At 41.6% G+C, this 25,977-nt stretch overlaps 1 protein-coding gene across 8 annotated transcripts in view; it reads left to right on the forward strand.

Moving 5' to 3' along the window:
* Nucleotides 1-25,977, forward strand: part of BCL2L13 (BCL2 like 13) — a 78,449-nt gene that overhangs the window by 31,840 nt on the left and 20,632 nt on the right. For 2 of the 8 annotated variants that reach the window (XM_003942696.4, XM_074391051.1), the window contains exons 3-6: nucleotides 5,053-5,160; nucleotides 8,732-8,888; nucleotides 15,399-15,468; nucleotides 22,031-22,174. In XM_003942696.4, coding sequence (XP_003942745.3) covers nucleotides 5,053-5,160; nucleotides 8,732-8,888; nucleotides 15,399-15,468; nucleotides 22,031-22,174 — 479 coding nt within the window. Of the gene's footprint in view, nucleotides 1-1,383; nucleotides 1,409-5,052; nucleotides 5,161-8,731; nucleotides 8,889-15,398; nucleotides 15,469-22,030; nucleotides 22,175-25,977 lie in introns of those variants that run through there. The other 6 variants (XM_074391056.1, XM_074391053.1, XM_074391050.1 and 3 more) reach the window with 5 other exon arrangements.

A 25,977-nucleotide genomic window follows, 5' to 3' on the forward strand; every position in this document is an offset into this window, starting at 1 on the left:
CTGAGGTGGAAAGATTGCTTGAGCCTAGGAGATCGAGGCTGCTGTGAGCCATGATAATGCCACTGCATTCTAGTCTAGTCAACAGGGTGAGACAGTGTCTGCAAAAAAAAAAAAAGGAAAGGAAAGAAAAAGAAAACATATAGAAGTGAAGATTCTTTTTGTCTTTTTCTTTCTTTTTTTTTTTTTTTTTTTTTGAGACAGGGTCTTGCTCTGTTGCCCAGGCTCAGGCTGAAATGCAGTGGTGCAACCGTGGCTTGCAGCCTCAACCTCCCCGGCTCCAGCAATCTTCCCACCTCAGGCTCCTGAGTATTCGGGATGACAGGAACATGCCACTGTGCCTGGCTAGTTTTTTTGTTTTTTAGTAGAAACAAGGTCTAGCTATGTTTCCCAGGCTGTTCTTGAACTCCTAAGCTCAAACAGTCCTCCTGCCTCGGCCTCCCAAAATGCTGAGATTACAGGCGCGAGCCACCATACCCAACTGAAGTGAAGATTAAATAAGGGGACATGAAAGTCCCTGTCAGAGGACAGTATCACTGATCTAGACAACCTTTCTGCTCTCTGTTACTATTTAATCACATCAAAAATGTGTCTGAGATCTTTGGTTCCTAGCCACCCAACCAGAAGATGGCGAGAGCACAGCCTGTATTAACGATTTTGTAGTTGGACTCGCCAGAGTTCCAGGTATAACTTTTTCATAGTAGTGGTAGAACCTATCCAAGCTTCAGGTTTCTCATCTTCAAATGGAACTATTATTTCATTTCTCATCACACTGGCTTAGAAATTAAATGAAATAACACACAGGAAATGTTTACTGCTGTGACTGTTAAATAACAGGTACTTTGTAAATGCTTGCTGTTGTCCTGCCCTCCCTGAACTTCCCCAGACTATAAATCGTTTCATGTGCTGGACAAGGCTTATTCATTTTTGTGCTGTGTAGATGTGCAGGACATACCTGATTCCCCTACATCCAGGTGGGGACTTCATTGTCCCTACAAGTTATTTATCTTTAATCTCTAGGGAAATGAAAAATCACTCTCCTTTAACTAAAGGTTAGCCACTAAGTGTACAATTCAGTATCCTGTGGGTGTTCAGGTAAGCCTGAATTTAAGTCCCAGGGATGAGCCAGATTCCTAGCATGGCTCTGAATTATCTTGGCTTCCTTGAAAGCCTCTGGCTAAAAACCAAGCTAGGGTTATTGATGTGATTGTGAATCTGGCCCACGTCCCAGGAATGTGGACTCTGCTCCTATGTCGATTGCTTTGGCTCTTTTTTATTTATTTTTTGAGATGGAGTTTTGCTCTTGTCGCCCAGGCTGGAGTACAATGTGCGATCTCAGCTCACTCCAACTTCTGCCTCCTGGGTTCAACCAATTCTCTCACCTCAGCCTCCTGCGTAGCTGGGATTACAGGTGCCCGCCACCATGCCTAGCAAATTTTTTGGTTTTTTTTTGGTAGAGGTGGCATTTCACCAGGCTGGTCTTGGACTCCTGACCTTAGGTGATCCACCTGCCTTGGCCTCCTGAAGTGCTGGGATTACAAGTGTGAGCCACCATGCCCAGCCACTTTGGCTCTTTTTATCCGAAATTTTTGGTTCAAATGGAAATCTTTGCTCTGTAGTACTGAAATCCTCTGAAAGTAGAAGAAAAAAATGTTATTCAAGAAAGAATATTTTTGCAGTGTACAGAGAACTTGAGCTTTTTTTTTTTTTTTTTTTTTTGGAGACGGAGTTTCGCTCTTGTTACCCAGGCTGGAGTGCAATGGCGCGATCTCGGCTCACCGCAACCTCCGCTTCCTGGGTTCAGGCAATTCTCCTGCCTCAGCCTCCTGAGTAGCTGGGATTACAGGCACGCGCCACCACGCCCAGCTAATTTTTTTGTATTTTTAGTAGAGACGGGGTTTCACCATGTTGACCGGGATGGTCTCGATCTCTCGACCTCGTGATCCACCCGCCTCGGCCTCCCAAAGTGCTGGGATTACAGGCTTGAGCCACCGCGCCCGGCCGAACTTGAGCTTTTTATATCAACTTTTAAAGCTATAAAAGCAACTATGCTGTTTTACCCCCAAATTTGCCCACTTTTAACCTTCAGGAGAAACATTTTGGTCTCCTTTGTGTTCTAGTTTCTGGATAGAAATCTTTCATTTGTTCGTTTTTCCATCTATTACCGACCACAGGTTCAGAGCCTCCTGTGTAATAGAAATTGACACAAGGCCAAGCAAGTTTCCCAGACCAGGTTGTATTAAAATTCATGGGCTGGGTGCAGTGGCTCACGCCTGTCATCCCAGCACTTTGGGAGGCCGAGGTGGGTGGATCACCTGAGGTCTGGAGTTTGAGACAAGCCTGGCCAACATGGTGAAACCTCATCTCTATCAAAAATACAAAAAATTAGCCAGGCGTGGTGGTGGTCGCCTGTAATCCCAGCTACTCAAGAGGCTGAGGCAGGAGAATCACTTGAACCTGGTGAGGCCAGAGGTTACAGTGAGCCGAGATCGTGCCATTGCACTGCAGCCTGGGCAACAAGAGCAAAACCTCATCTCAAAAAAAATCCTTATGCCCAGAAAGGTTGGACCTAAGGGAGGGAGGGTTCTCCGTCTGGCTCTCCGAGGGGAGTGCATGATTGACGAGGTAGGTGAGCATCACTGCATGTGTGGGTGGAATGCGGGGTGTGCAGACACAGTAAGGAATCGTGCTAACACACAATCAGAAAGTGGCAGATAAGCCCCTTCTTGGGTGATAAGTTTGTATTATAATGAGACTAGAGATTAGGATTTGTCAGTCTCCTTGAGCTCATGTGACTTGTAGAGCTAACTTTGAGTAAGATTTATGGCAGGGTGCTGCCTATGGTTTCTTCATACAATACCTGCAAGGTCTGTCAGCAGGTATGGTGCCAGTTGGGGTGGTGCTGTAAGGTTTGGCGGTTTGCCGGGCGCGGTGGCTCAAGCCTGTAATCCCAGCACTTTGGGAGGCCGAGGCGGGTGGATCACGAGGTCGAGAGATCGAGACCGTCCTGGTCAACATGGTGAAACCCCGTCTCTACTAAAAATACAAAATATTAGCTGGGCATGGTGGCGCGTGCCTGTAATCCCAGCTACTCAGGAGGCTGAGGCAGGAGAATTGCCTGAACCCAGGAGGCAGAGGTTGCGGTGAGCCGAGATCACGCCATTGCACTCCAGCCTGGGTAACAAGAGCGAAACTCCGTCTCAAAAAAAAAAAAAGGTTTGGCGGTCATTGAGAATGTATGGAAAAACACATTAGTGGAGTGGGGCCAAGCCCCATTCTCTACTCTGTCTCACCTTCATTTCCCTGAGATTACTCTTCTTTATCTGTCTCCTGGAGCCTTTTAGTGGTTGGTGACCATTGGCCACTGCTCATTAAGTCAGGTTAACCAATAGTACAAAACTATAGTATATTAACCAAATGAAAGAGGACTGTATTACGCAGTGGGTGTGGGTATGTGGAGTCAGGGAGACGGAAAGAAGGAGAATTCAGTGGTAATTAGTGAAGTGTTTAAACCGAGACTTAACAGAGGTCCTGAAAGGCTCCATGAATGTCCTAAAATTGCTTGCCAAACATTCTGGGAGGAGGGGCTGTTATTTTATTCACATTCTCTAAGAGCCTGAAATCTCAGAAAGCACAAGAACTGCTATGCTGTGGTCACTGTCATAGAGGCAGGCCTGGACTTTGGGGTGTTTGATTTAATACAGCCCATGCTTGCAAGAATGACAAGAGGTGACATTGTGCAGTGGTTGGGGCCCAGACCCTGAAAGTTGATTGCCTGGGTTTGTATCTGAGCTGTCAGTGTGTGCTTCGTCAGGTCTCTTCCCTGTGCCTTAGGTTTTTCACCTGCAAACTGAGGGTAATAATAATACCTGTCTCAAAGGGTTGTTATCACTAAAAGTAACTTGCCTGAAATTGGACTGGCAAATGACAGAGGTACTGCTTTCAGGCTTCAACAGTGTCTTTTTTTGTACCTTAGTACTTACAAAGATAGGTAACTGTCTTGCTGCGTTTAGAAAAGTTAGTAGCAAAATGGAATTAACCAGTAATAAGCATGAGAGACTGCTGATGAGCATAACTCTCATAAATCTAATGTGATAGTACAAAGAAATCGTTATGACCTTAGTGGTGGAATTTTAGCCTCAGCTGTGTGTCTTGTGGACTTAAGCAGCGGTCAACTAACCGTTCAAATGTGGGTGGGGTTAGGGAAAGAAAAGAAAGAAAATTACGAAGCATGTGCAAAACGCTAGAAGTGTATCATTTAAAAATGCGTCCAAAAGTGATACAGTTAGGGGTCTAGATAATTTGAAGTGGGGGAATGGACATCCCCCACCACCACTACAATATTAACATGAATTCTTTTTGTTTTTATCATATTTCATCTTCATACTTTATTTTTTAAAGGATACATTGTTTATGAAAAGAGGGCTGGCACTTAATTGATACATTTTTCCCAATCTCCTCTTGAGTTGTATTTCTGAAGTTTCAGCTCCATTTCCCTGTTTCTGACAGAAACATCTGGAAAGGTGGACTCTTATTCACTCTCTAATAGATAGGTCTGGCTAGGCGCCGTGTCTCACGCCTGTAATCCCAGCACTTTAGGAGGCTGAGGCAGGCGGATCATGTGGTCAAGAGATCCAAGACCATCCTGTCCAACATGATGAAACCCTGTCTCTACTAAAAAACACAAAAATTAGCTGGGCATGGTGGCAAGTGCCTGTAGTTCCAGCTACTAGGGAGGCTGAGGCAGGAAAATCACTTGAACTCAGGAGGCGGAGGTTGCAGTGAGCCGAGATTGCACCACTGCACCCCAGCCTGGTTACAAAGCAAGACTTTGTCTTGAAAAAAAAAAAAGATCGGCCCAAATATTTCTACTAAAGGTTGTTGTTTTTTTGTTTTTGTTTTTGTTTTTAATAATTGCAGAAAGGATTTCCTACATTGCCTAATTTTGATAATGAATTTTGATTTTGCATTTTTTTGGCTTAACAATTAAAGTGCTATTGTATTTTAAAGGTTTATCTCTTCCTCTTTCAATAATATTTTTATTGTTGCTTTCAGGGGTTCAACTAGATATAGCTTCACAATCTCTGGATGAAGAAATTTTATTAAAAGTTAAAACTGAAATTGAAGAAGAGCTAAAATCTCTGGACAAAGAAATTTCTGAAGGTCTGTTTGTTCTTATTTTTCTAGTTAATCAGAAGTCGTTTGGTGTTGGTTTAATTTGATTTTTACAATGGAGTGTTCTCAACATTTAACAACTTATACCAGTTTTACATTGGTATCCTTTATGAGGGTGAAACTAGAAGGTAGCCTTTTTCCTTTTCTGGGGGTATGTGTATGGAAGTGCCCCAGCTGTACCTCACAGGTAAGATGCAGCAGTTTCTGCTGTTAAGTACCGGACACATGATCATGTTAATATTATGGTTCTTTCCATTCACTGGGGTTTGATTCGTATTTGGTATTAACCTTTATAAGTCATAACGACATTAAAAGGGAAAAGGTAAGCATATGCTTCTTTTATTTTTGCATACATATATGCTATAGATGACTGTAATTATAATGTACATTTAACTTTATAGCCATTTTTTCACTCTTAACATTACATCATAAATTTTAAAAATAGTAATTGCATGAAATTTTATTCACTGAATAAATGTTTTTACTCAGTCATTCCCTTATGTCGATGATGATATTGATGATGATTATTATTACTGTTATTTCAGAGACACGGTCTTGCTCTGTTGCCCAGGCTGGAGTGCAGTGAGCACTGGGATTATAGGTGTGAGCCACCATGCCTGGCCGGCCTGTTCCCTTATTATTGGATTATTATTATTTTTTTCATTGGACAACTACTGCTACACAGCATTTGCATTATTTCCTCTTTTGCCTTCCATAGCCAATACTGCATGAAACATCTTGCCCAATGATACATATTTTTTACAGCTTTCTTGAGATATATTTCACATACCATAAAATTCACCCATTTAAAAGGTCCAGTTCAGGCTGAGCACAGGGACTCATGCCTGTAATCCCAGCACTTCGGGAGGCCAAGGCAGGATGATTGCTTGAGCCCTTGAGTTCAAAATCAGATTGGGCAACATAGGGAGACCATGCCTCTATTTATTAAAATAGTAATAATAATAAAAAAGTCCAGTTAAGTGCTTTGAGTGTATTCACAGAATTTATCACCACAGTCTAAATTTAGAACACTTTAGAACACTTCCAAATTTAGAGCAATTTAGAACACTTCCAAAAAGAGCCACAGTACACATTGGCAGCCACTTCCCATTCCTACCAGCCCCAGGTCTCAACCCCACCCCACACCACTCAACTGCTCATCTCCATTTGGTTTTTGTTGATCTGCCTATTCTGGAAATATACGTAAATAGAATAGTTCACTATGTGGTCTTTTGTGACTGGCATTTTCTACTTAGCATAATTTTTTTTTAAGACACTGCCTTGCTCTGTTGCCCAGGCTGGCATGCAGTGGCGCGATTTCGGCTCACTGCCACCTCTTCCTTCCACGATCGAGCGGTTCTCCTGCCTCAGCCTCCTAAATAGCTGGGATCACAGGTGCCTAGCTAACTTTTTGATTTTTTTGAGACAGAGTCTCGCTCTGTTCCCCAGGCTGGAGTGCAATGTCGTGATCTCGGTTCACCACAACCTCCACCTCCCGGGTTCAGGTGATTCTCCTGCCTCAACCTCTGGAGTAGCTGAGACTACAGGTGCATGCCACCATGTCCGGCTAATTTTTTGTATTAAAAAATTTTGTACTAAAAATACAAAAATATTAGCCGGGTGTAGTGGCACATGCTTGTAATCCCAACTACTTGGGACGCTGAGGTAGGAGAATCGCTTGAACCTGGGAAGTGGAAATTGCAGTTAGCCGAGATTGCGCCATTGTACTCCAGCCTGGGCAACAAGAGCGAGACTCTGTCTCAAAAAAAAAAAAAAAAAGAAATACATACTTAACTCTAGTAAAATTTGCATTCTTATAGGAGTAACGCTTAGATTATGCAATAAACATTTTGTGCAGATGATGACTAAGTCTCTACAACTAGTTATGACTGCTTTTTCTGGGTTCAAGTTTTATTTTTATTTAGTTAATTTGTTTTTTTTTTGGGGGGGGGCGGGGAGACAGTCTCACTTTGTTGCCCAGGTTAGCGTGTAATGTCATGATCAAGGCTCACTGTAGTCTTGACCTCCTGGGCACAAGCGATCCTCCCACTTCAGCCCTGCGAGTAGCTGGGACTACAGGCATATGTGCCACCACACCCAGCTAATTTTGTGTGTGTGTGTGTGTGTGTGAGTTTTGCTCTTGTAGCCCAGGCTGGGGTGCAGTGATGAAATCTTGGCTCGTTTCAACCTCTGCCTCCCGGGTTCAAGCAATTCTCCTGCCCCAGCCTCCCAAGTAGCTAGGATTACAGGCTTGCATTACTACTCCCAGTTAATTTTGTATTTTTAGTAGAGACAGGTTTTCTCCATGTTGGTCAGGCTGGTTTCGAACTCCCAACCTCAGGTGATCCTCCTGCCTCGGCCTCCCAAAGTGCTGGGATCCTGGGTGTGAGCCACCGTGCCTGCCCTTAGTTTTTGGTAATTTTAGTAGAGATGGGGTTTTGCCATGTTGCCCAGGTTGGTCTTGAATTCCTGGACTCAAGCCATCTGCTTTCCTTGCCCTCCCAAAATGCTGGGAGTACAGGTGTGAGCCATTGTGCTCGGCTTCTGGTTCAACTTTTATACTTGTTTGTATAATCTTCATATAATAGTTTAAAAATTTACCCATATGCAGTAATATTAAGTTTGAAAGTTCATTTTAATAAAGAAATGAAAGCAATGGATGCATCCTCTGAGGATGATTAGAATCTGATGTAAGTGCCACTTTTATAAATGTAAAACAAAATCTTTTAAAAAATATCTTTAAAAAAACATTTTTTAAGTAAAGACAGGGTTTCACCGTGTTGGTCAGGCTGGTCTTGAACTCCCGACCTCAGGTGATCCGCCCGCCTCAGCCTCCCAAAGTGCTGGGATTACAGGTGCGAGCTACCACACCGGCAACAAAATCTTAAAAACAAAATTGTAATAGAGGGATAACAGAGCCAGAAATTACCTGTCATTTATCATTTTTATACTTGTTTGTCATTAATTATAAACTAAATTGATTAGCCTATTATAACATGTTAGTTTGTTTTTTTCTCTTGAAACTAAGCTTTTTCGTTAAAACCTAAAAGAACCTCTAAATTTATGACCTATCCATGTTTATGTGCCAACAAAAATTAATGTCCACAATGATTAACTAACCCTTTTAAGTGGCTTGTAATGATTAGCTTGTTCCTAATAGTGGGTGTCTTAATCCTCTGGGCTTTTATAGCACAACCATTTTTTTTTTTTTTTAAAGAGATGGTGTTTCACTGTGTCAGCCAGGCTGGTCTCCATCTCCTGACCTCTTAATCTGCCTTTCTCGGCCTCCCAAAGTGCTGGGATTACAGGCGTGAGCCAGCACGCCTGGCCTTTTTTCTGTTTCTTTTTCTTTTTTTTGAGATGGAGTTTTGCTTTGTTGCCCAGACTGGAGTGCAGTGGTGTGTGATCCTGGCTCACCTCAACCTCTGCCTCCCAGGTTCAATTGATTCTCCTGCCTCAGCCTCCCGAGTAGCTGGGATTACAGGCATGTGCCACCAAGGCCAGCTAATTTTGTAGATACTGTTTATCATATTAGATTTTTCTTTTGTCCTGTGTTCAGCCTTCACCAGCACGGGCTTTGACCGTCACACTTCTCCAGTGTTCAGCCCTGCCAATCCAGAAAGCTCAATGGAAGACTGCCTGGCCCATCTTGGAGAAAAAGTGTCCCAGGAACTGAAAGAGCCTCTCCATAAAGCATTACACGTGCTCCTGAGCCAGTGAGTTACATTGCTGAGTGGGGTGTGCTTCTCTGAGTAGTCTCCGGATCTCTCATGAGCGCTGGATTGGTTAAGGCTTCGTTTAGGTGAACAGTGGCACTTCTTCTGTCACTTTCCTTCACATTTTCTTAATTCGCTTTCTGAAAGCATCTGTGTGTTTTGAATGACAGTTTTGCTTTATAGGAGTGACTTAGCTATTCCAACCTAGATTTGTTAGATTTGTTAATTTGTATGTATATGTTGAGCTGTTAGGTTTTAACAAATGCTTTTACCAAGTTGTAAATACAAGCCATTTTACTTCCCCTGACCACTTTTTACTGCCATTTCCTCTAGTGGCGACATGAATATAATGGCTAGGGTTTTGGGCATTGTAATGTGGGATTAACATTATATCTGTATTTTAGAATTCTGTATTTAAAATTATATCTGTATCCCAGAAGTTGCTAAATGTTAGTGTTATACAGCTGTCCATGGAACTGCTTCTACATTCCTACAGAAGGAACTTCTTTCCTAGCTATGGTTCTGACCATATTAAAGCTAAAGGCACGAAGCTAATAATAAGGAAAGTATTAAAATAGAATCAAGTCTTTTATTATAAATATTAAAAATCAGCCTGTAATCCCAGCACTTTGGGAGGCCAAGGTGGGTGGATCACCTGAGGTCAGGAGTTCGAGACCAGCCTGGCCAACATGGTGAAACCCATCTCTACTAAAAATACAAAAATTAGCGAGGCATGGTGGCAGGTACCTGTAATCCCAGCTACTCGGAAGGCTGAAGCAAGAGAATCACTTGAACCAGGAGGTGGAGGTTGCAGTGCGCTGAGATCGCGCCACTGCACTCCAGCCTGGGCGACGGAGGGACGCTCTATCTCAAAAAAAAAAAAAAAAAAAAAAAAAAAAAAATTTTTTTTTTTTTTACATTGATGTAAGCAAAGTATATCAAGATTACCATTTGCTAGAAGAAAGAAATTTGGGTTTCATGAGAATTTAATTTTTTTGCTGCATAGTATCATGAAATGAGCAAATATAAAAATACTAATTACGCTTAGAGAGTAAAATGAAATCGTATTTGATAATCTTAGTACTTTGGGAGGTTCAGGTAGGAGGATTGCTTGAGGCTGGGTATTAAAGGCCAGCCTAAGCAGCATAGCCAGACCCTGTCTCTACAAAAATTTTTTTAAAAATTACAGATGTGGGGCTGGGCGCGGTGGCCCAAGCCTGTAATCCCAGCACTTTGGAAGGCCGAGGTGGGTGGATCACGAGGTCAAGAGATCGAGATCATCCTGGTCAACATGGTGAAACCCCGTCTCTACTAAAAATACAAAAAAATTAGCCGGGCATGGTGGCGCGTGCCTGTAATCCCAGCTACTCAGGAGGCTGAGGCAGGAGAATTGCCTGAGCCCAGGAGGCGGAGGTTGCAGTGAGCCGAGATCGCGCCATTGCACTCCAGCCTGGGTAACGAGCGAAAACTCCGTCTCAAAAAATAAATAAATAAAATTAAAATTAAAAATTACAGCTGCAGTAGCATGTTCCTGTAGTCGCAGCTGCTTGGGGGCTTGAGGTGGGAGGATCACTTGAGCCCAGTAGTTTGAGGCTGCAGTGAGCTATAATCACACCACCGTATCCTGCATGGTGGGCAACACAGCAAGACCTTGTCTCTAAAAATAAACATTAGAAAATAGTATTTGGATTTTCTTAATACATAGTAAAATTTAAATATAAATGTGGAGAGATATATGGGTGTTGCGGAAGGAAACTTTATACAGGAAATTTGGATTTACAGCAGTAGTTTTCAAAAAGTGTTCTGTAGTGCCTTAGGCACTGAGGTGCTGCAGGAGTCCTGAAGAAGTGCTGGGTAGAGTGAGTGGATTGAGCTCATTAGGGCCTCTCCACTCTGCTCTTTAAAATTTGTTTATTTATTTTAAATTCTGTGTAGCGATAGGGTCTCACTGTGTTGTCCAGACTAGTCTTATAACTCCTGGCGTCAAGCAGCTCTTCCACCTCAGCCTCCCCAAAGTGCTGAGATTCCAGGTGTGAGCCAGTGTACCTAGCCTTATTTATTTATTTATTTATTTATTTTTCCACTCTTCTTAAACCAAAGCACGTGGACTTTCGTATATTTTATAATCTCAGGTTACGTGTCAGACTTGAAGGAAGAAATTTGCAGCTTCACTCCTCTCCCCACAAAAATGTAAACGTCATCGTGACTTGGAGTAAAATAACGAAGTGAATGGGGCAGGCAAAAGAATCTTTTTCCAAATTTCATACAGACTTTGGCTTGGAGCAAACCATTTCACCCTTAACATTTCAGTTCTCCGTGTGTTAATTTTAACTTTATGGTAACTTTTAAAAGTATTGTTTCTAAAGTCCTTTTTATAATCTATAGGAAAAATTGATGTCTTCTCACTGCAAAATCTATTTAAAGGAGAATTGTCTTGGATGAATGTTTATTCTTTTTCCCCAAATCTTGATAGAATTATTTTTGAAATTTATTATGTATCAAAGTCAGGTCTCTTTCTTTTTTCAGAAATCTAGCTTTAGAAGTTTTAAGGTCTGTTACTACTACTTGAAAATAAGTAATGGATGATAAACTATATAAACTAGAAGTATTATAAAGGTTGAAGGAATATTGTAAAGTAGAAAATACCACCGATTCCTTCAAAAGGTTTTGTTAGTGTAGGAAGTTAATGCTGAGCCCTTCTTAAAAAAGAACCACAGGCCGGGTGCAGTGGCTCACGCCTGTAATCCCAGCACTTTGGGAGGCCGAGGCGGGCGGATCATGACGTCAGGAGTTTGAGACCAGCCTGACAGACATGATGGAACCCTGTCTTTACTTCAAGTACAAAAGTTAGCTGGGTGTGGTGGTGTGCGCCCGTAATCCTACCTCCTCAGGAGGCTGAGGCAGGAGAATTGCTGGAACCTGGGGGACGGGGGTTGCGGTGAGCCGAGATTGTGCCACTGCGCTCCAGCCTGGGTGACAGAGCGAGACTCCATCTCAAAAAAAAAAAAAAAAAGAACAACAGCTGTTTCAAAAAGGTATCCTGCCCTGCTGTTTTCTTCCCCGCTCTATTCTGATAGCTCACTAGGTAGGACTGGCTATTGAGCTACTTTTCTACGTATTAGATTTTCTTTCTTTGTTTTAATCTGCTGCATTTTTTGTGCATATATGTCTGTGTATATAACGTTTCAAATCGTGTTTCATTCAGAGTGATGCTAAAATACTTTAGCCTGGTAGGCAAAGCACCAGTCAGGACTGCTATGACCCCCAGCAGCACCAAACAGTTCAGGACAGAAAGTGAAGGGACTGATGTATGCAAGTGAAGCTTCAGGGAGGATATAGGTCGGTAGACTGTGTATATCTGCCGAAGTTCAAGTTTTACATGAATCTGCTACTTAGCCCAAGGCGTCTAAAAAGTACTAGGCCCACATTAATGGGAAGGTGCTATTAGGAAGACAGTGTGTGCTGTATACATTTCGTCATTCCAAAAGGCCATCTCTGGTATCTCATTTCCTTTCAGCATCACTGTAGTATTGATTTGTTGCAGGTAAAAGAATGATACCTGTGTCTTCGGGATTCTTTTCTGAGATATCTAGACCAGTGCTATTCAGTCGAAGTCACGGATAATGCAGTTAAAAACTAGCCGTCATGTAAAAAAAGTAAAATAAAATTTTAATATTTCATTTAGCTCAGTACACGTAGAATATTTCATCATGTATTCAGTACAAAAAATTATTGAGATATTTTGCGTTTTTTCTTACTCTTTGAAATAGAATGTGTGTATTATACTTTCAGCACACTAGCCACATTTCTAATGGCATCATCATTAGCCACACGTGACATCTAGACACTGTCATGGCATGTGTCAGAACTCTAACTTGAAGTGGGAGTAGTATAGTCGCCTGTGACGCCAGATCTAACTGAGCGTGAGTTCCTGCCTTGCTGCTTTCCAGCTGTGTGGGTTTGGGATAATTTCTTACCTTTTCTGAGCTTTGGTTTCCCAATGTGTGATGTGATAATATATAATATAAAATATGAATATATAACATGTTAAAACCTGAGATAATAGGCTGCCATTAAGTGGTAGCTATTATCTTAAAATTTTTTTTTGAGGCAGAGTCTTGCCCTGTCACCCAGGCTGTAGGACAGTGGCGCGATCTCAACTCACTGCAACCTCCGCCTCCTGTGTTCAAGCACTTCTCTGCCTCCGCCTCCTGAGTAGCCGGGATTACAGGCACCCGCCACCATGCCCGGCTAATTTTTGTATTTTTAATAGAGACGGGTTTCATCATTTTGGCCAGGCTGGTCTCTGAACTCCTGACCTTGTGATCCACTCACCTTGGCCTCCCAAAGTGCTAGGATTACAGGCATGAGCCACTGCACCTGGCCAATCTTAAATATTCTTAAAGAGATCATAGACCACAGTGGTCAGAGCAGAAAAATGCCTTTGCGGTGAGATTTTAAAACCCTACAAAAGCAAGACTCCCCCCCTCCCCCCCTCCCCCCCTCCCCCCCTCCCCCCCTCCCCCCCTCCCCTCTTTTCTTCTTCCCCCGACTCCCCTTCCTTTTCCCTTCCCCTTTCCTTCCTTGACGTCTTTTTGTCTCTTCTCTTCCTTCCCTTCCTTCCCTCCATTCCTTCCTTTCCTTCCCTTCCTTCCTGTCTGTCTGTCTGTCTTGAGTTTTGCTCTTATTGCCCAGGCTGGATGGAGTGCAGTGGTACGATGTCGGCTCACTGCAACCTCCACCTCCCGGGTTCAAGCCATTGCCTCAGCCTCTGGAGCAGCTGGGATTACAGGTGTGCGCCATCAAGCCCAGCTAATTTTTGTATTTTTAGTAGAGATGGGGTTTCACCACGTTGGCCAGGCTGGTCTCGAACTCCTGACCTCAAGTGATCTACTACCTTGGCCTCCCAAAGTGCTGGGATTACAGGCCTCAGCCACTGTGCCTGACACATTCTTTCTAACATGTTAATACTCTGTCCAAAAGGAGGGAAGGTAAATTTTTAATCTATTAATTTTTAATTCCTAGATTTTAATTAATTTTTAATCTATTATCTGAGTAATTGATGCCTCCATAGGTTACTTGACACCAAGTCTTTTGTTTTTAAAATTTATACATGAAACCAGTACTTAAAGTACTTGAAGTCACTCAACAAATGAGTGTTATCATCAGTGATTCGAGTTTTTGCTATGACTAAGACTTACATACAAATAATCAGACAGGCTTTTCTCTCTACCCTTGTATCATCATAACACTCCTATTTTTGGTTAAAAATAGGACTCCAGCTGGGGGTGGTGGCACAGGCCTGTAATCCCAGCTAGCATTGAGGCTAAGGTGGAAGGATCACTTGGGCCCAAGGAATTGGAGACCAGCCTGGGGAATATGGGAGACTCCATTTTTGAGACGGAGTCTTGCTCTGTCACCAGGCTGGAACACAGTGCTACCATCTTGACTTACTGCTGTCTTCGCCTCCTGGGTTCGAGTGATTCTCCTGCCTCGGCCTCCTTAGTAGCTGAGACTACAGGTGTGCATCACTAGGCCCAGCTAATTTTTTGTATTTTAGTGTAGACTGGGTTTCATCATATTGGCCAGGATGGTCTTAATCTCCTGACCTCATGATCTGCCTATCTCGGCCTCTCCGAGTGCTGGGATTTTGTGCCCAGCCAAAAAAATTTTTTTTAGTTAAAAAAATTAAAAGAGGATATCACAATTTATTGTGATATTTATTTATTTATTTATTTATTTATTTATTTATTTTTTTGAGGCGGAGTTTCACTCTTGTTACCCAGGCTGGAGTGCAATGGCGCGATCTCGGCTCACCGCAACCTCCGCCTCCTGGGTTCAAGCAATTCTCCTGCCTCAGCCTCCTGAGTAGCTGGGACTACAGGCATGTGCCACCATGCCCAGCTGATTTTTAGTACTTTTAGTAGAGACGGGGTTTCACCATGTTGACCAGGATGGTCTCGATCTCTTGACCTCGTGATCCACCCGCCTCGGCCTCCCAAAGTGCTGGGATTACAGGCTTGAGCCACCGCGCCCGGCCTGTGATATTTATTTTAACTCATGTCTCCTCAATGTGAGAAGTCTTCCAATGACATGTCCCTTTAGTTTTAAAATATTTTAGATTTTTTTGCCTTTAAAAAACGTTAACATTCTGGTTTTCACTGTACTAATGAGATCATTTTTATTTGTTTTTATTTGATCCTGTATTAATAATTCAGGTATTTCTTTGCAACATAAAAATTCTGTCACATAAGTTCTAAGCAGTTACAAAAAAATTATTAGCATATACATTTCTTTTATTAACTGTTTCCCAGGCGTGCATCACAGCTTAGAGAATGCTTGCAAAAGTGCATACCATTGTGAAAAGCCGCATCTTGTACCAAACAGTGTGTCGAATAATCCTTGTCGCTTCAGCAAAAAGTTCAACAGAGCAGTGACTGTATATTTATTCATCTGGAAATTTAGAATTTTCCTTCTTTGTGACACAGACTTTTAAAAAAATCTCTACAGGCCAGTGACATATCAGGCATTTCGGGAATGTACACTGGAGACCGCAGTTCATGCCAGCGGCTGGAATAAGGTATCAACACAATGATCTTTTCTCTTAAAGGGTTTTACTGTATCGTTTACTGTGTTAATGATAGGATGTAGGAGGAATTGCTAGTGTCATGTAGCAGAAAACTGTTAGAGCTCGCTCTTTAATGCATAAATCTATGTTAAGTGGATCTATTTGGTTAAACTGGTGTTTAAAATTAACACTGCAAGGCTCTATTTGACTCAAAATTATGGGTTCTATAGGATGGCCTCATCCTGTCTGTCCTGAATTTCCCGTCACTTCTTCATTTCTCTGTGTTGGACATGATGTTTATCTCCAGATGGTTCTATCTTTATTACATGTGAGTGTGCCTTGGGGGAAAATATGAATAAAGAGTTCACTTGGGAGGTAGCCTCCTCTTCCTGTTCTCTTAGATGAGTAACACCATTTGTGTTTTATAACTCACACAGTGTCTCATGTCACATCCCATTCTGAGCATCCCAGCCATCCTTTGCAGAAACAGAATGGATTTTATTAGGTCTGGTTTATTATTTAGCTAGTTAGGTAGGTAATCAGAAATAAAAGTTAAATGACTTGCCTCGAATCCCTTTACTAGTAAATATTGGAACCAACACTAGAGCTAAGATCTGATTCTAGGCTCTGTTGTCTTTCACTGCACTTACTACTTATCTACTATCTTAGACTAGATTATCTAGTCAGCACCTTGAGAAGGCAGGGTGTAAGGGAATGCAGTATAGGGTGGCTCAGTACAATATGAGAAGGAAGGGCAAGCCCTGAGGGATACAGTGCCGGAGATGAGAAAATTCAGGAGTTACTTTTACAGACACCTACCTCTATTCATAATTGTCTGTCATGTGAGTCAGACCATGTGCCCTTATATACGTAATTGATGTACATTAAGTATGTAATCAAGCTTGTCTTAGCTTTGCCATGGACTGGGTGTACGTCTGTGGTAGTTGCTTTTTAAAAAAAAAAATTTCAACCTTTGTTTTAGATTCAGGGAACGTGTACTTCCAGTTTTGTTACATGAAGCTCTCTGAATCTTAGTTTTCTCGTCTGTGAAATGGGTAACAATTATAGTGGCCTTGTAAGTTTTATTGGAATTAAATGAGATAATACATGTTCAGTGCTTATTTAGGATATTATCTGGCACTATTGTAAAGCCCAGTAAACAGCAGCTATTACATCAGCCTTAACACATGGACCTCATTCCCAAATAGTCACTATTAATAGAGTATTCGTGTGTTACATATTGGTATATAATTTGTTAAGATATCTATTTGCCTCATTTTTTTTTTTTTTTTGGAATATTAAAAAACATCTCTCATTTTGACATTTGAAATAGATTTTTTTTTTTGAGACAGAGTCCAGCTCTGTTGCCCAGCCTGGAGTGCAGTGGCAAGATCTTGGCTCACTGCAACCACCATCTCCCAGATTCAAGCGATTGTCCTGCCTCAACCTCCCAAGTAGCTGGGATTACAGGTGCCTGCCATGATACCCCGCTAATTTTTGTATTTTTAGTAGAGACAGTGTTTCACTGTGTTGGCTAGGCTGGTCTGGAACTCCTGACTTCGAGATCCGCCCACCTCGTCCTCCCAGAGTGCTGGGATTACAAGCGTGAGTCAACGTGTCTGGCCTTTTTTTTTTTTTTTTTTTTTTAATACAGAATCTCACTCTGTTGCCCAGGCTGGAGTGCAGTGGCACGATCTTGACTCACTGCGTCCTCTGCCTCCTGGGTTCAAATGATTCTCCTGCCTCAGCCTCCCGAGTCGCTGGGATGACAGGTGCCCACCACTACACCCGGCTGATTTTTGCACTTTTAGTAGAGACAGGGTTTTGCCATGTTGGCCAGGCTGGTTGCGAACTCCTGACCTCAGGTGATCCCCCCACCTCAGCCTCCAAAATGCTGGAATAGATTTATAAAAGGCTTGATGCAGTAGCTCACACCTTTCATCCCAGCACTTTGTGGAAAGGCAGAAGATCACTTGAGCCCAGGAGTTCAAGACCAGCCTGGGCAACATAGCAAGACCCTGTCTCTTAAAAAAAATAAAAAATAAAAAAGGCCAGGCAGAGTGGTGTACACATGTATTCCCAACTACTCAGGAGGCTGAGGTGGGAGGATGGTTTGAGCCTGGGAGGTAGATGTTGCAGTGAGCCAAGATCGCACCACTGTATTCCAGCCTGGACAACAGAGCCAGACTCTGTCTCAGAAAAAAAAAAGAAAAGAACACCCATACCTATTAGTAGACACTCCCCCTATTCGTAGTTACTCCCCATTTCCTTTCCTGCTCCTTCCAGCCCCCGGCAACAATGACTCTACTTTCTGTCTTGATGAATTTGTCTATTCTGGACATTTCAAATAAAGGAGTAATATAATATGTGACTTAAGTCTCTTTTAATATGTAGATTTATTCTCCCTCTTTTATTCCTCTTTCTCATTTAGTTAGAAGTGATTTTTCCTGTAAACTTTTCTGCTTTCTGGATTTTATTGACTATGTCACTGAGATGTCACTTAACATGTTCTTCTGTGTCTGTATTTGCTTCCTGATCAGATTCAGATTCAATCTTTTTGGCAAGAATACCTCATGGGTGGTTTTATCTATTTCCTGTTGCATGCATCACACTAGGTGACATATCATATCTGTTTTTCTCCTACATTATATTTTGAAGCACGTAAATCAAAGACAAACCTAATCAATGACTTCGATACAGATAAAATTTGTAGAATATAATTTTTATTAGAACTGTTAAGTCATAGAAGGGTTAAACAGTAGATTGGTAGAAGAAAATATGTCATTATTATCATAAATATCCAATATAATGAAAGGGACTCTTAGAACTATAAATTAATATGCTTCATTTCTATACCAAGAAGCTCATATATTCTTTTTTTTTTTTTTTGAGGCAGAGTTTCGCTCTTGTTACCCAGGCTGGAGTGCAATGGCGCTATCTCGGCTCACCGCAACCTCCGCCTCCTGGGTTCAGGCAATTCTCCTGCCTCAGCCTCTTGAGTAGCTGGGATTACAGGCATGTGCCACCATGCCCAGCTCATTTTTTGTATTTTTAGTAGAGACGGGGTTTCACCATGTTGACCAGGATGGTCTCGATCTGTTGACCTCGTGATCCACCCGCCTCGGCCTCCCAAAGTGCTGGGATTACAGGCTTGAGCCACCGCACCCGGCCAATATATTCTTTAATAAAAGGATGATGTTACTAAATTTAAGTAGGTCTAACCTATTAGACAAAGAGAGCACATAGTGTATGAAGAGATGTCAGGAGATGAAATAACTATGTGGATAAAGGTAAGCCAGTAGAGATCATCTGTTTTGATGGTCAGAAATATTTTAGCATTTCATTGCAAAGTCAATTGAAGAAAAAAATATATATATACATATATATGATGTGGGGATTACTGTTAACCAGTAAGGAAATGACTTTTGAGAAAGAATCAAAGGTAAAACTGTTTGCTTACTTTTTAGACCACAATGTGAATTGTGGAATATTTTAGGAGTGGATGCCTGGGGATCTAGCTTTGTTTTAATGTTAAAAAAATAATATGGGAGGGGGAGTACAAAATAATCAGTTGTGCAGATGATGTAAAATTGTCGTGAATAGTAAAATGTCAGGTTGATGGAGGTCAGTTGTAGAATTAACTCATGGAGCTTTGTGTGTAGGATTATGGGTAAATCCTCTTAGGATTTAGCTGCTTAAAGACCATCTAAACGGTACAGTGGCCTTGGGCGGCGTCATGCAGGTCTCTGAAGATAGCATGCCAAATAGGTAAGCCTGGTATATAGTAGCAATTTAGTGACTGTATGCAGCCTGAAGCGGAAAATGAAGCATCTGGCGTAGCCTGTACCACCAAGAAGCGTATTGCCCACCAAGCAGAAAATGTCTGTCCTAGAAAATGACATTTCTGCACTGTGGTGACTTTGTTTCAAGAAAGATAGTGGAATAGGGAAGATCCCGAAAAGGGAACTTAAGTGATCAAATGGATCACTTTGCATTGCAGTGGAGCAGTGGCCGTATGAAAACCAGACTAAGAGAGTACTGGGTTTCTGACGGGAAGTCTAGTGAATGAGACTTCCGCTCCTCTCTCCAGGAGTAAGAGAGGATTGCAGATTTGTCACTGGATACCTGCATAATAAAATTAGGGTGTCTGCTTTTCAATACATGAAAGAGTTAACTTTCGAACAAATAATGCTAAGTGGTATTTTATATAACAAGCATAAATTATTTACAGCTCATTGCCCCAAGAGGTAATGGAGCTTAAACATGAATAACTTGAAAAGGTTCTCTTATTGTGAATTATTATGGGAAGTTAGAATGTTTTGAAGTCTAGGACATCCCAGGCCGTTAAGTTGATACACAGATTAGCACTGCTGGTTCATAAGCCACGCCTTACCTGTTCCTACCCAAGGCAAAATATGAACAGATTTTTGTTTGTTTAATTGTGTAAGTTTTCCTATTGTGGAAATGCCTTTATAGCCCTGTACTACTCCATCAGTGTTAAGGAGTTTTCGGTACATTTTGGGCTGGAGGGCCTCTCCAGTGTCTAGAAGCAAGGATATTACCTGTGTTTGTTGCATTCTTCCTTTCAGACTTTGATAGAAGTTCCCTCGGGGCTGCTTTCTTTTCCTTTCTTTAAAAGCCAGGGAATGTTAGTATGAAATAGAAACTCATTGTGTTTTGTTTGTCCTCCTGCAGAAGTATGTTGTCGTCCCTCAGTTATTTCCTTAGCAGTCTACTAATAAGGAGCTGGAATTGCTTTCATTTCCTTTTGCATTCCTTTTCCAGGCATATGGACCTTGATGTTTTAGACGAAAGAGGCTGCATGCAGATGACTAGCTGAAAAATTTTTTTCAATATGCAGTATTTTTTTAAAGGAAAACAGGGACTCGAGTTCGTTTCTCATTTTGACGACTTTTAAGTATTGAGTCACACAGTTATTAGATATAGATTTTTTTTTTTTTTTTTTTTTGAGACGGAGTTTCGCTCTCGTTACCCAGGCTGGAGTGCAATGGCGCGATCTCGGCTCACCGCAACCTCCGCCTCCCGGGTTCAGGCAATTCTCCTGCCTCAGCCTCCCGAGTAGCTGGGATTACAGGCACGCGCCACCACGCCCAGCTAATTTTTTGTATTTTTAGTAGAGACGGGGTTTCACCATGTTGACCAGGATGGTCTCGATCTCTTGACCTCGTGATCCACCCGTCTCGGCCTCCCAAAGTGCTGGGATTACAGGCTTGAGCCACCGCGCCCGGCCATTATGTTTGACTTTTGATGACTTTTACAAGATAGCTCTTAATTTTTAGAAGTTCTTAATTTAAAATAATAAAAGCACATGGTACAAAATGCAAAAAAAGCACAGAAAGATATGCTTTGAAAAATAAAAGTTTTCTCTTTCCCTTGTTGCCCGTCACCTAGTTCCCTTCCTTTTAGGCAACCATTATTACCAGTTTCTCGTGTATTTTTCCGGAGATACTGTAGGATTATATAAATTTATATGTGTGTATATGTTTTTATTACACAAATGGTACCGTACTATATAACTTTCTTTTTTCACTTAAAGTAAATCCTAGTGATTGAGTAGTGAGTGGTCTAATTCTTTTTAACAGCTGCATATTTTACTTGATGACCATAATTTATTTAACTAGTCCCTGCTGGGTTGTTTTTCTAGTTTTCTGCTATTATACATAGTGCTGGGCCGGGCGTGGTGGCTCACATTTGTAATCCCAGCACTTTGGGAGGCCAAGGTGGGTGGATCATGAGATCAGGAGTTGGAGACCAGCCTGAACAACATAGCAAAACCCCGTCCCTACTAAAAATACAAAAAATTAGCTGGGCCTGATGGTGGGTGCCTGTAATCTCAGCTACTCGGAAGGCTGAGGCAAGAGAATCGCTTGAACCTAGGAGGCAGAGGTTGCAGTGAGCCGAAATCGCGCCACTGCACTCCAGCCTGGGCGACAATGTGAGACTTCGTCTCAAAAAAATATATTAAAAAAAAATTCTTCAGGCTGGGCATGGTGGCACACGCCTATAATCCCAGCACTTTGGGAGGCCAGGTCAGGCAGATAATTTCAGGCCAGGAGTTCGAGACCAGCCTGGCCAACATGGTGAAACCCCATCTCTACTAAAAATACAAAAATTACCCAGGCATCATGGTGCATACCTGTAATCCCAGCTACTCGGGAGGCTGAGCAGAGAATCACTTGAACCTGGGAGGTGGAGGTGGCAGTGAGCTGACATTGTGCCACTGCACTCCAGCCTGGGTGAAAGAGTGAGACTCCATCTCAAAAAAAAAAAAAAAAAAAAAAATTAGTGAATTTCCTTCTATAAATCTCACTCAACGTACGCACACACACATGCCTAATTATTTTCAATAACTATTTCTACCTTCCTAGTGTATAAAACCTACATGCAGTATTCAGCAAAATCCTAATAGAAGTTACTGTTTCATTTCCTTTATATAATGAAATAAAATGTCATAATGATGTATCTAAGTATAATTTTCTAGTAGTTGAACATATAAAACACATTATAAGAATTTCGGTATTTTTTTTTTTATTCTCTCATCTTTGCATTGAAGATTTTGGTGCCTCTGGTTTTGCTGCGACAAATGCTTTTGGAGTTGACAAGGCGTGGTCAAGAATCTTTGAGTGCACTGCTGAAGTTTGGCGTGACATATCTGGAAGACTATTCGGCAGAGTACATCATTCAGCAAGGTGGCTGGGTATGAGCTGTTACACGTTAAAAATACTTTCTTTAAAAAAGATCAGGTTCATTGTTGTTGTTGTTTTTCTTAAGAGCCAGATTCTTGCTGTGTTGCCCGAGCTGGGGTGCAGCGTCGAGTTGCGGGCACTGTCATGGCAGGCCTCGGTCTCAAACTCCTGGGCTCAGGTGATCCTACTTCCGGTCCTGAAGAGCCAGGAGTACCGGCTGGGACTGTAGGTGCCAACCACTGTGCCATCCTCTATGCCATACTTTTTGATATGTCATTATTTATTTTTGTTCAGTTATTTTTAAATTTGTCTTGTATATTCTTTAACCCCTGAATTACTTAGAAATGTATTTTTACGTTTCCAAATATTTACAAGTTTTAAAATTTTGTTTTCAATTACTAATTTAATTCTGTTTCGTCAGAAAGCATGGCCATAATGGCATTGAAATTTGAGTTATGATGTACTATCATGATCAATTAGAAAATATATATTATATAGGGCTGGGCCCAGTGATGCACACCTGTAATCCCAGTGCTTTGGGAGGCTGAGGTAGGTGGATCACCTGAGGTCAGGAGACCAGTCTGATCAACATGATGAAATCCCATCTCTACTAAAAAATACAAAAAATTAGCTGGGCCTGGTGGCATGTGCCTGTAGTCCCAGCTACTTGGGAGGCTGAGGCGGGAGAATCACTGGAACCCGGGAGGCAGAAGTTGCAGTGAGCTGAGATTGCACCACTGCACTCCAGCCTGGGCAACAGAGCAGCAGCAGCAGCAACAAATATATACTTTTGTTATATATATAATATATAAATAGATATAATATACTATAATGTATATAATATATATGTATTCTGTCTTTTATTTTATATTTATATTTTATGTATTTAATATATTATAAATATATGATATATTGTATATATAATATTTTGTGTGTGTTTCAGGAGAATGTCTATTCTCTAATTGTTGGTGTAGGTCTGTACATGTCCATGCACATTTAATCAGTCTTAATCATTATGTGGTTTAAATCTTTCAATCATTTCCATTTTTTTGGTCTAATTATTTACGAAGAGAGGCATGTTCAGATTTGCTAGGATGGTAGTAGATTTTCCATTTTCCCTTTAGTTCTGTCAATTGTAGGTGACTAAAAGTTACACAATTGTCAACCCTTGGTGAACTGAACGCTTTGTTTTTACAGTTACAGTCTTCATCTCTCAAACGGTTTTTTTTTTTTTTTTCTGTCCTAAAGTCTATTATTTTTTTCTTTTTAAATCATCCAACCCCAAATGTCAAATATCCCTTTGATATTAAAGGATTTCTTTAATTTCTCTCAATAGTGCTTGGTAGTTTTTCATGTAGAGGTATTGCACAATATGGGCTTCTTTCCACATCATACTTAAAAATGTACTGTTTCTTTCTTTTTTTTTTTGAGACAGAGTCTCAGTCTGTCACCAGGCTGTAGTGCAGTGGTGCAACCTTGGCTCACTGCAGCCTCCACCTTCTGGGTTCAGGCGATTCTCCTGCCTCAGCCTCCCGAGTAGCTGGGACTACAGGCGCCCACCACCACACCCAGCTAATTTTTGTATTTTAGTAGGGATGGGGTTTCACCATGTTGGCCAGGATGGTCTCAATCTCTTGACCTCGTGATCCACCCACCTTGGCCTCCCAAAGTGCTGTGATTACAGGCATAAGTCACCATGCCTGGCCAAATAAAAAATATTTTAAAATAAAAATTAAAAAAGACGCTGGGTGTGGTGGCTCAAGCCTGTAATCCTAGCACTTTGGGAGGCCAAGGTGGGTGGATCACGAGGTCAAGAGATTGAGACCATCCTGGCCAACATGGTGAAACCCCATCCCTACTAAAATACAAAAATTAGCTGGGTGTGGTGGTGGGCGCCTGTAGTCCCAGCTACTCGGGAGGCTGAGGCAGGAGAATCGCCTGAACCCAGAAGGTGGAGGTTGCAGTGAGCCAAGACTGCACTCCAGCCTTGCGCCTGGCAACAGAGCAAAACTGTCTCAAAATGAATAAATAAATAAATAAATTCTTTTTTTTTTTTTTTTTTTTTTAAATAAAAAGAAACAGGGTCTTTCTATGTTACCCAGGATGGTCTCAAACTCCTGAGCTCAGTCTTCCTGCCTTGGCTTCCCAAAGTGCTAGGATTACAGGTGTGAGCCACTGTGCCTGGCCATATTTCTTTTTTTATAGTAGCTAAATAGTGTGGATGAACCCTATTTTTTTTAAAACGTTCCTAAGGGATTGAAGACTGTTAGAAATCCTTCTGTATTAAAAATTGCATTAATGAAAATCCTTTCCAAATAAATGTGTATGTTTGAGAACCGAGTATAGCTTCTGCTTAGGATTTCATGTTTTTTTTCTTACATAACTGAACTGAATCTTCCCTTTCTCCCTCCCTCTTTCCCTCCCTCCCTCCTTCTCTTTTGTCCCTCCCTCCCTCCTTCTGTTCCTCCCTCTTCTTTAAAATATCAGTATGTCCATCCCAGCATTTGTATCTACATCTTAGTTTATCCTTTTATTTCAGCTTTGTGCCAAGCAGTCATTCATCAGTCAGCCATGTATTGAGCGCCTGCTACACACTGTGCCCTGTTGTAGGTTCTGAGTAGAAAGCTGTCAGCAGAGCATTTTCTTGACCCAAGAGAGATGGCACTCTAATGGGCAGAGACCACAGTGAAGAGATGTAGTCCATCAGGGGTGATACGTGCTGTGATAACGAGGCAGGGAGACATACATGTAGGGGTGAGAGCGTTGACATTACTCGGGAGGCTGCGCTGAGGAAATGACATTTATGTGGACTTCACTCATCTTGGTTTAATCTCACTGTTTATTATTTTAGTCACTTCTCTTCCATTCTTGATCTGTTTTTTTTTTTTTTTTTTTCTTTCATTCTTTGGGCCTAGAAATGTTTTTTACATTTATTTGTTGTAATTTGCCCAACAAAGAGTGCTTTTCATAAAGTATACTACACATTATTGTGTTTTAGCCACTCTGCATCTGAGGGTTTAATTTTTTAAAAGTAAATTTAATTGCTATGGATGCTAATATCAAACATACTAGGTTTATGTGCTTGGTAAATGCCTACTGAATAAAATCTGGAGCATTTGTCTTAGGAAAGTAAAAATATTTTTTGAGCTGTTCTTAAAAATAAGAATTGACACCATTTATCGTTATTGTTGTCTTTCTACTTTAGCACTTTTTAAAAACTTTGGCCAGGGTCGTGTGTGGCTTGTGCGATCGCCAGGAGACATCCTAGGTTCATTGCCACTGCTCTGTGTGGTGCTTTACAACTAAGGAGGAAAAATGCAGGAAATATTCTGTATTCCTTCTTGACTTTCAGTTTTCTTAACGACGTAGTGCATCCAGGTTTGTGTGGTGAATAATAAGTTGAATAATAAGTATATTATTCATCTCGAGTATTTGTGCTAAAAGAAAAGCTCTACTGCATGGATACCTAGTTCATTAATATTTCTTTTTTTTGAAACAGTCTTTCTCTGTCATCCAGGCTTGAGTGCAATGGTGCAATTGCAGCCCACCGCAACCTCCGCCTCCCCGGTTCAGGCTATTCTTGTGCTTCAGCCTTCCAAGTAGCTGGGATTACAGGTGTGCACCACCATGACCAGCTAGTTTTTGTATTTTTAGTAGAGATAGGGTTTCACCATGTCGGCCAGGCTGGTCTGAAACTCCTGACCTCAAGTGATCTGCCCACCTAGGCCTCCCAGAGTGCTGGGATTACAGGTGTGAGCCACTGCACTTGGCCTTATTTATTGCTGAAGGCCAATTTGCTGCCCATCAGAAGTGT

Source organism: Saimiri boliviensis, chromosome 21 (assembly GCF_048565385.1).
Source record: "Saimiri boliviensis isolate mSaiBol1 chromosome 21, mSaiBol1.pri, whole genome shotgun sequence".
Classification (NCBI taxonomy): Eukaryota; Metazoa; Chordata; class Mammalia; order Primates; family Cebidae; genus Saimiri; species Saimiri boliviensis.